The sequence below is a fragment of the Rutidosis leptorrhynchoides genome, chromosome 1, assembly GCF_046630445.1.
Source record: "Rutidosis leptorrhynchoides isolate AG116_Rl617_1_P2 chromosome 1, CSIRO_AGI_Rlap_v1, whole genome shotgun sequence".
In the NCBI taxonomy this organism is placed as follows: domain Eukaryota; kingdom Viridiplantae; phylum Streptophyta; class Magnoliopsida; order Asterales; family Asteraceae; genus Rutidosis; species Rutidosis leptorrhynchoides.
In genome coordinates, this window is record NC_092333.1 from 44,822,215 (window position 1) to 44,832,831 (window position 10,617).

Sequence of the window (10,617 nt, forward strand, 5' to 3'; positions counted from 1 at the left end):
CTCTCTATATACTTATTAGTCTACAGTCAAGAACTAGACCACTAAAGTTAGTTATAAGCGTACTGAATTATAACATTTACCAAATTTTTTGACAAATCCATTATTAACAGATTGTAGTATACACAAATAAGTAATAAGTAATGAGGATAATATGATTGGATATATCACTGCCTTGGTTAAACTTTCAAATATATAGTACAGTATACAAGAAATATTAGGTAAGAATATTCTCATCATTGTTTCTTTTACCCTATCAACCTAACCAAATCATCATCTCACTTGTTTACTCAAAAACCTTTTTCTTCATCAGACCTCATTTCCCAAGTCCCTCGTTGTCTCCGCCACCTTCAAATCTTCATCTTCTTCTATATCTATCTATCTATCTATCTATATCTATAAATCTTGATTTCGGAAAAAGTTTTCCAATTTCCATACATTTCACCAAAACCCAGATTCCCCAAATCAACTTTTTCTCAATCATCGTTAATGGCATCACAATCTTTAAACTTTTTTACATCAACAACTTCCCGTTCACAAATCTTGACTAAACCCCATTCAAAACCCATTTTTCAAACCCCAAATCGTTTCATTCCGTTTACCAAATCACACCCAAAACCCATAATTTCACTTTCTGCAACTGCCCATGACAACAGTCAAACTGATCTGGGTTTATATGTGGGTGAAAATGGGACTAAATCAATTAGTATTTCACCATCATCAGCTGATTCGAGTTCAATTGAAGTTGATGCGGTTACTGAAGCTGAATTGAAAGAAAATGGGTTTCGAAGTACTCGAAGAACGAAACTTGTGTGTACAATTGGACCATCAACATGTGGGTTTGAGGAACTTGAAGGGTTAGCTGTTGGTGGAATGAATGTTGCTAGGATTAATATGTGTCATGGAACACGTGAGTGGCACAAGAGTGTGATTGAAAAAGTGAGGAGATTGAATGAAGAAAAAGGGTATGCTGTTGCTATTATGATGGATACTGAAGGTAGTGAGATTCATATGGGTGATCTTGGTGGTGCTTCTTCTGCTAAAGCTGAGGTATTTTTAATTAGTATTATGATTTTTGAGGATTTGGGTGTGATAAATTTTGGTCCTTTTGGGTGAAAGTTGTTTAATTTAGTACTACTTTAATCTTTGACCACATTTTGGTTCTTAGGGTTCTATGTAAATGCGACGCAAGGTGAGTTTGCTTTGATTATAACAGGCGTTAAATGGTCTCGTGTGGGTTAGAAATTGAATTTCTTGGACTTGAATGAGTAGCCAATGAATTACTGTCTTGAAAGTAGGTTAAAAATTGAATTTGATTAAATTGAATGGATAATGGTGGATTGTCTTGAAGCTATTAAGTATATAACATTACTGGAAATGGAAATCTTGGTTTATGAAAGGTAGAAGATTGAGAGGGTATTGGGAACTTGGGATGTATGTTTTATTAGTGATTATGTTAGTATTGAATAATGACAATTTGATGAATCGCTATGATGGAAAATTGTTGCGAGATAATGTCATATGAATCTATTTCTTGAAATTGTGATTATCACTTTTTTTATGGTTTTTGTGTTTGGCAATATTCTGATAATGAGAAGCAATGTGTAAAATAAGGTTACATGAGTAATTTTGGGTAGCATTTGGTAATCAGCTTTATTATAAATAATATTAGACCAACTATTTGACCCATAAATGATCATGTAACTGTTATCAAATTGGTTAATTGTGGAGACTATGCATGAAATGCCAAAATTTGGACCTTTTATATTCATATGTTGGTCTTTGGTAGATTGTTAGCACGGTAATTTTGAGGACGAATACTTATTTTTTATATCTTTTTCGTTATATGGTCGAGGAGATGAATGAATTGTAGGGAAGACTCACTTATACTGTAATTATTCTTCCTGCGATTATTGTTGCTCTTCACCTTTTATTTCCCTTGAATGGTGTTGTATTTGACAAGTCTCTCAGTAGTCAATATGTATTTTGTCTTTTGTTGTCAAACAAGCGTATTGTAGATGATAGTAAATGGCATGTATCTTTGTTGTCATTGTTAGATACTTCTAGTTTATCGAACCAAGCAAATGTGTTTGATTGCATCTTCGTAATCAACTTGAAAAACTTTGATATTACTAATAATTTGGGTAATGCAGGATGGAGAGGTATGGACTTTCAGTGTCCGAGCTTATGAGGCTCTTCGTCCTGAGCGTACTATCACTGTGAACTATGATGGCTTTGCAGAAGGTTAGTATGATTATATTTTTATACAAGCTTAATGCATATAGATAATATCTCTGGAAGTTGAAATTGATTGTTAAATGTGTAAAATAATTAATACGACAGATGTGAAAGTGGGAGATGAACTCCTTGTTGATGGTGGAATGGTGAGGTTTGAGGTGATTGAAAAGATTGGTCCAGATGTCAAATGTTTGTGTACTGATCCTGGACTTTTGCTACCTCGTGCTAACTTGACCTTTTGGCGAGATGGAAGTTTAGTTCGCGAGCGTAACGCCATGCTTCCAACAATTTCCTCAAAGGTTAGTCCCTCTACTTTTGTAATATTTTAGCAATTTACATGGCAATCTTCAAGTTTAAAGTAAACTTGAACAGATCTTTTACCGAACAGTTGCTTAGGAACAAATTGCATAGTAAAGTATAATGCTTTTATTTTGTACTCCGTACTACATAAATTAAAAGATAGGTATATCTAATGAGAAGACTTTTCTCTTTGCAGAGGAGAATTAGATAAGTGGTAAGAAATCCCAAAAGGGTGACGTTATACTCGTATTAATTGGATTAGAATTTAGAAATGTTTTAAAGTCAATGTTTTCTGCCTTTTGGTTACAGCTATTCGAATATATCCTAGTACATGACCAAATTTGTGTTTATGTGAAAGAAGACTTTACTTGTAAACTCAATTTGACTAAACTTTTATAAAATTAAATAATTTGAAGAGGATGAAAAGTAATATGGTGGCGGGAAGCGGTATTATTGACATTTTTATTTCATATGCATAAGTGTGTATTAGCTGGAGCTTTTGCCTTAACTGTTCAATAGGATCCTTGTGAAGCGCCCATACCTCTTGAACTACCCTAAAAGGCGACTAGCGTAGGTCTTTTCCTTTACTAATAATGTATTACAGTATAACTTTAGTCATTCAAACTTCGTATTCCCGTTCCTCATAATTTCAAAAACTTAACTGGGCACATACGTGTAGGCCCTATACCACGACAGAGCAATTTGATGCTAGAATGACTAACAGTACGTATGTGGTTTTGGTAGTCCACAATGTTATGCCTGGTGTTTAGTTTCAGTATGAGTAATTTATTTAATTCAATATTGGGCGCTTTCATGTATGTCTACTTGACAAAAATTGACTTTTTGCTCTAATTTTTTATAAAACTGATAACTCATCGTTTTTTGTTTATAGGATTGGTTGGATATTGATTTTGGGATAGCAGAAGGTGTTGATTTTATTGCTGTATCATTTGTCAAGTCAGCAGAAGTCATTAACCATCTTAAAAGTTACATCAAAGCACGCTCCCGTGATGGGTAAGAAAGTCTTCACCCTTCTATACCTTTTTCAACCCATGTACCTTAAATTTTTTTTTTTTTTTTTTTTTTTTTTTTTTTTTTTTGAATTTGTTTTTCCTTTTCTGAACTACAAGTATGATAAAAAAAAATGTTGAATGTGCTAGGAGAATATAACTCAAAACTTCTCATAACCAGTGTTTTAGGTTCTGCCATCAATTTCCTATATGTAGTTTCACTTTTGCTATGGGCTGGGCTGGGCTGGGTTGGGTTGACATAAGACTGTCCAAAGCGTTTTTTTTTTTTTTTTTTTTTTTTTTTGTTATATATAAGATTGTCAAAATGGCCACCATATATGTAAAACTTTTGATACATTTTAGAAAAAAATTCAACATGTTCGACCAGTTTGACCCATTTCTTAGCAAACTATTTCAACTATATCTGTTTGGTTCCTTACGGATAAAACACAAATCAGTCCATTTCGAAAGGAAATTGAATTAAATTGGCACCTCTAATAGTCACTGAAATGGTATTCTAAGCTAGGCAGTGTGCACACCTATTGTGCTTTATGACAGTCCTCTATCTGCACTCAGTATAGATTCGTATTCAGTAACTGGCCCTTTTATCTAATATTTGGTGACTAATGCAGGGACATCGCAGTAGTTGCAAAGATCGAGAGCATCGATTCATTGAAAAACTTGGAAGAGATAATTCGAGCTTCAGATGGAGCCATGGTAGCCAGAGGTGATCTGGGTGCGCAAATCCCGTTAGAACAGGTACCGTTGGCTCAACAGAAGATTGTTGAAGTGTGCAGACAGTTAAACAAACCAGTGATCGTTGCTTCTCAACTACTTGAATCTATGATTGAATACCCTACACCCACCAGAGCCGAAGTGGCTGATGTTTCTGAAGCAGTGAGACAGCGAGCCGATGCTCTTATGTTGTCTGGTGAGTCAGCCATGGGTCAGTTCCCAGATAAGGCTTTGACTGTTCTGAGAACTGTCAGTTTGAGGATCGAAAAGTGGTGGCGAGAAGAGAAACAACACGAAGTTATGGATCTCACGGATATTGCATCTTCTTTCTCTGATAGTATATCTGAAGAGATTTGCAATTCTGCTGCCAAAATGGGTGAGAAACAAGTCTTGATTTTATCATTTATTACGGAGTATTTATTTTTTATTACTATGAATGAATATTGCAACTTGGTTTATTGTTTTTGTCATCTGTCCAAAAACTAGAACCTGCGTTTCTCATTAATATTTGACATACTCATACCCCATGAGTGTAGGTAGCAAAATGGCTTGGTTGGACTGGTTGAGTAACAAGTCAAATGGGTAGTTTGTAACGAGTTGACCTGGAAGTTTTATTCATTTTTAACTACTTCAAAGGGACCCTATTATTTTCAAGTGGCCACTAGGACTCCTAGTGGAGTTGTAGGTCTCGGGTTCAATCCTTGACCATGTCCTCTTGAGCCTAATTAGAGATTTACGGTGCAAGGTTCTTTATTTGGCATCGGAGTGAAGTCTGGGCTCCCGATGTGCGAGGCTTACCTGCTATGGAGAGCCAATGTGCTCGTTCATAGGGGTTCCTCATTTTCTTAAAAAAGGGACCCTATTACACTATTACAGAATGGACCAAAAGTACTAATAAGCATTGCCATTCTTTTTCTTTATGAAAGCTTCTCTTGAATGAGTATTCATGACAACTGACTAGTAGTTAAGGGATGTCGTTAAGGTGCATAAAAGTGTTGTAAAATCCAATAACCGTCACTATGAAGTCATCATATATAACTGCTATGTACAACACTTCAAAAACCATCCAGTGAAGGGTTTTCATTAGAAAAATCTTTATATATTTATGTATATAATAAAAAACCAAGGGGCTACATATTCATATTCATAGTCATATGAGTGATATATATTGATCACCAAGTTTTGTACTTTAATGATTTTGCAGCTAATAATTTAGAGGTGGATGCTCTGTTTGTCTACACGAAAGACGGACACATGGCATCTCTTCTGTCCCGCAGCCGGCCCGACTGCCCTATTTTCGCTTTTACATCCGATACTTGCGTTAGAAGACGCCTAAATCTACAATGGGGCCTAATACCGTTTCGTCTGGGCTTTGGGGACGATATGGAAAGCAACTTAAACAAAACTTTTGCGCTACTCAAGGCCCGAGGTATGATCAAATCTGGTGACCTTGTTATTGCTGTTTCCGACATGTTGCAATCGATTCAAGTTATGAATGTGCCATAAGAAAACATTATCTGGATGCTCTATCTGGTTGCGAACAGCCTCAAATATTGTTTTCGCTATATGGTGGTTGTATTTGTGTTGCGTTATTTTGACAATTTGTTTACCTCCTCTTCGTATTGACTCAATCACTTAAAGATTTGTGTAGCTTTTTACTTATGAGTTATGTAACCTAGTGACTTGGCTTTGTTAGTTTAATCAGAAGTAAAGCTGTTTCTTATTCTCTAGGTGAAATATGAAGGTTTTGTTTGAAATTTAACAAGATTGAAATGAAACTTTCTTTAAATGTGTGCAAATGAAAACCCCAGGTAGTCGTAGGGTGTGCATTAAATGGTTTCGACCACGAAACCGACCGACTCAAATTGATTTGGTTGAAGTGGATTGGCTTATTTGGTTTTGGTTTGGTTTTCTGGTTTCACCCGAAAATATTAATGGTTTTCGGTTTGGATTTGGTTTGTAAAATGATCATTTACTTTCAAACTGAAAAACCGAAATATACTACTACTATTTATGGTATATATATTGAATATTAAATATTTAATTTATTTTATCTATATTGATCAGGTGTAAAATTGAAACCATGTACCTAATGTTTATCCATTACTTCATACTGTGAATTTTTTGTACATGGAAACTTAGTTGCTACTATTTTCGTTTTTATTACTATGCTACTAATTTTTTGTACGATTCGTTGATTTAGTTTAGATTCTAAATATAGGTTATAGTGCATGCTTGACATTAAATATTGTATAAATAGTGTACTTATAGTTTAATTAATAAATTATGTTTGCTTTTCTTAAAAAAAACTACACACTTTTTAATCACTGAGTTTTAATTTGGTTTAACCGAAACCGAACCATCTAAACCGATTTCTTATTTGGTTGGATTGGTTTGGTTTTGTCAAATTTGGTTTGGTTATTGGTTCTCAAAAATATTTTTGAAAACCGAATAAACCACATAAACTATAAACCAACTGAATGAACACCCCTACGTATAGTGGTTAGATGTTTGGGCATTTTTTCGAGACCTAATTTCAATCCTAGCTAACTACACTTGGGGTTTTTGCATATAAAAAAAATGGAGTGCAAATGAAAAATACTACTTAGTTCAATGTACCGGTGACGCGGTGCGCATGAGAATTAGCCCGCAAAACTCTTAATTGAAAATAATGAAAAGTTTGTGAATGGGCAGAAGTAAAAAATTAAGTGTTAAATAGCATACGATCAAGTTATGAAGATTCTTATGAAGAAAAGTTACAAAATTACCTTATAATTCAAAGATAAAACTGTTGTATTTATATGTAAGCTTAAAACGAATAATTTACTACATCCGCAATAAACTATGCATTAACATGTTGTACCGTATTAACTGTTACAGACTTACAGCACAGTTATGATAGCACAGTTATGATGAATGTTATAAAAATGGTGGATATATCAATACTCTTTACATATACTTTGATATATTATACATTATACTTATTACAATTGAGCAAATTTTAAGCACTGTTCCACAATAGTAACTCACTAACAGTAAAATATTATTTTGGTCTTTTTAAAAGTTAGATATTTATGCAGTGCCAGAAGCTTCTAGCGAGTCATTTTCCCCCTCGCACATTTAATCTCCACCTACCCTTTGAAGCCCTAGGTTGCGAGTGACATTCCAGAGCTTTCAGGCGATTTTTTTTTGTGGCTACCGCCACCATCATCTCCTTTCAGGCTTTGATTGTTTCATTTACCTGCGATCTTATCGACGAACGATTGAAAGGTTAGGGTTTTAGTTCTCTTTTTTCGTTACTATTCATGACTTTGATCGTTTCAATTTTACTTGAGATGTTGTGGAGGCACGTTTTTTTCTTCCTCTGAAGTGGTCGCAAATGGTGAAAGGTTAAACACCCTTTCCTGTTTTGTTGAGTTTATGGTTATAGTTTGCACAATATAGTTTGTCATGATAATTAATCTTTAGTTGTTTGCTTTGATCGATCTGCTGAGTTTATTTAAATAAGATGATGGTGCAGTTGCACTTTAAACAAACCAAACCATGTTTATAGTTGGTATTTGCGAATTTGAGTGCAATAAAAAACAGCTAAAATATTTATAGTCTGAAGTTAGTTCAACTTTTGTGGATAAAACATAAGGACTTATGAAGATTTTGTTTTTTATTTTTATTTTTGAAACAGTGTGTTTATTTAATTATATCTGTATATGTAATTGCCACTCTAACTTAAGGCTAAAATTAGGGTTTTCAGTTTATAGATGAAAGAAAGGGGGTGATAGTATTTGTTGATAAGTATATCGAATAAGTAATGGGAAAAGTTAAATCTGAGATTCACACACGACATCATTGTTTCTTTAGTCCTTGGTTTGGGTAACTGTAGTTTTGCATTCTGATGCTCTTATGTGTATATATACAATTATGCATATAGTTATAAAGTGTTTTTTATTGATTGGTGTTGTAGTTGATAAGCATCTATGAGAGGCGTTGAAGGCAACTGAACTGAGTTTGGAGGATTTGAAATCACAGCATTAAGGATACTTGCTGAAAACTTTGATGTTTAAGACTGTAAGTATGCTAATATTCTGAAATTTAAATATATCCTTTTGGATGAGTTATAATTTTAATTAATATTAACAGTAATTGAGTCCAATACTTAAAGTACAACATTAATTCTAGATTTTGTTCTTTAGTATAAATGATTTTAGCCTTTGGTATGCTATATGTGTAAAGTTTTGTTATGTAGCCTTTTTTTTTTTTTTTTTTAATAATGTTGCATTTTTTTTACTTGCTGTGCGCTATTGTTTGCTGACATTATGACAACTATAAAAAAAACAAAAGAGGTAATTGTTGTAGTAATGTTGAGGCGTTTGTTATTAGTATTGTTATTGGTTCGATTCTTCATTGGTGTTTCTTAATCAGTTTCACCGACACAAGTGGCCAAGTTGTTATGATCATATATCTATAAAGTAGAAGCTCATTTATGCAAGTATATAGACATACATGCATATATGGATGTACTAGTGAGGGGTTAACAGGTGGAATTCAGGCCTACATGTTTGTTAATTAGTTATAAAACATAAAAAAAAACCTTTCATAAAGTTTTTTACTTTGCAATTGCATACATAAGCAGCTCTTTATATTTGTCGGTGCATGCATGTTTGTAAGAATACGAGAAAAAACTGGTAACCATTTCTATGTGATTAATTGTACAGGGCTAAAGGTGGGTGACTGAAGTATGACACATGAATTTAATGTTGGAGATTTTGATTGTTGCCACCATGAATTTGATCTGATCACCATAAAATTCAGGTAAGGCAATTTTAATTTATCTTTATTTGATATGAAATTAGTGATAATAATTATTTTGATCATACATATAATACCTTTCACGCTTCTGATTTATATTCATTGATGACAACCTAGATTTTGTAGTAAGTAAATTTTGAATTTTATGTTTTTTAATAATGTTGGCACTGTCAAAACAATCCATGAAATTGAACTTTTGGGTAAGTGGAATTGACAAGCTTCATGGATTCTCTGCTTAAATATGTTTCTTTAATATAATCAACAGTGAACTAAAGAAATCACTTAGGTTCCTTTCTGCATAAATAATTTTGAAATGTAATGTAATGTGCTTTAAGTTCTCTAGATTTTTGTTGTTGACCTTCATATAATTTCTTTGGATATAGTTCTTTTTCATTGTAAAGATTTCAGCTCACTTATGTTTAGCCAAAATTAGTTGTTTTATAGCTTTTTTCTCAAATTTTGAATTCCTATTTGCAGTGCCATTAGAGCAACGATAGGCCATTAGAGCAACGATAGTCGATGCGTGAATTTACATTGTGGTTTGTATGCTTTATATTGGACAATGAAAAGAAAGAGCCACAATGCTTATGATGGATGATTTGGAAGTTGTAGATGAACCACCTATATTACACGTCAATTGTAACAACTTTTGTATGCACTTTCGTAAACAACATACGCCTTTGTAATGGCCTATGTAATAGTCTCATAAGTACTTTTGTAAACACACAACTAAAACGAGCTCACCGCGGCAACGCGCGGTTGACCAAACACTTGTATATATACAATTGAGCAAATCCAATTACTATTCCTCAATAGTAAATTTTTAGTCCTTTTGTTTTTTTTTTTTTTATTTTATCCCAAACTATTTTCGTCTTTGTTCCTTTTGTTTTTTTTTTTTTTTATCCCAAACTATTTTTACACAGCTTTTAGAACCTACCCACATAGCTTTTAGACCTAAAAAACCTCGTAAACCCACCCCAAACTTTGAACGCAAATACTTTCATTTTTTTAGCGAAATAAAAAGACACCACATACACAAATTAACTCGCAGCATATTTTCGAACGTACAATTTTTACCAACAATCGATCTGAAGCGCACTGCCACACGCCACACACATAGGTCATCGGAAATTTCTCCCGCCACTTTTTATGAGTTTTTCCATGTAGTATAGATGTGTTCTTCAGTGGGAACAAAAGATATCAGCGACGAAAAAAGGAAAGAAAGAAGAAAAGTCCGGACGTTCGGAGGATACCAGAAGCCGGAACGACGCCGAAAAAAATCAGGTTAGGCGAGACACATGAGAGAAGGCAGAGTCAACAAAAATGTAGAGACTCGTAGAGCAAATATTCAGAAGATATTGTAAATGGTTACCTGATAAGAAGACCGGAGACCAGAGAATCAAATGGAAAAGGCAAAATGAGATGAGTAGATTTTCAAGTAAGAGAGGAATAGAGAAGGAGCACGTGATGACTTTTTTTAATACTAGCTACATAGATATAGCCCTTGCTCCAATTAAAGACTTGGAGTCAT

The 10,617-nt window shown here is 33.8% G+C and overlaps 1 protein-coding gene across 1 annotated transcript; it reads left to right on the forward strand.

Moving 5' to 3' along the window:
- Positions 1 to 259: 259 nt before the first annotated feature.
- On the forward strand, positions 260 to 6,028 carry LOC139859404 (pyruvate kinase isozyme A, chloroplastic-like). The gene is made up of 6 exons (XM_071848197.1): positions 260 to 1,047; positions 2,151 to 2,241; positions 2,341 to 2,534; positions 3,428 to 3,549; positions 4,178 to 4,656; positions 5,485 to 6,028. Exons 1-6 carry the CDS (start codon positions 487 to 489, stop codon positions 5,784 to 5,786), a joined length of 1,749 nt encoding a protein of 582 aa, XP_071704298.1. The 5' UTR covers positions 260 to 486; the 3' UTR covers positions 5,787 to 6,028.
- The last annotated feature ends 4,589 nt before the right edge of the window (positions 6,029 to 10,617 follow it).

Excerpts from the sequence above, each read along its gene's own strand:
- LOC139859404 (XM_071848197.1), top strand. The coding sequence starts at position 487 with ATGGCATCACAATCTTTAAACTTTTTTACATCAACAACTTCCCGTTCA. Across the intron at positions 1,048-2,150 it reads CTTCTTCTGCTAAAGCTGAG|GATGGAGAGGTATGGACTTT; the intron begins GTATTTTTAATT and ends TGGGTAATGCAG. Across the intron at positions 3,550-4,177 it reads AAAGCACGCTCCCGTGATGG|GGACATCGCAGTAGTTGCAA; the intron begins GTAAGAAAGTCT and ends TGACTAATGCAG.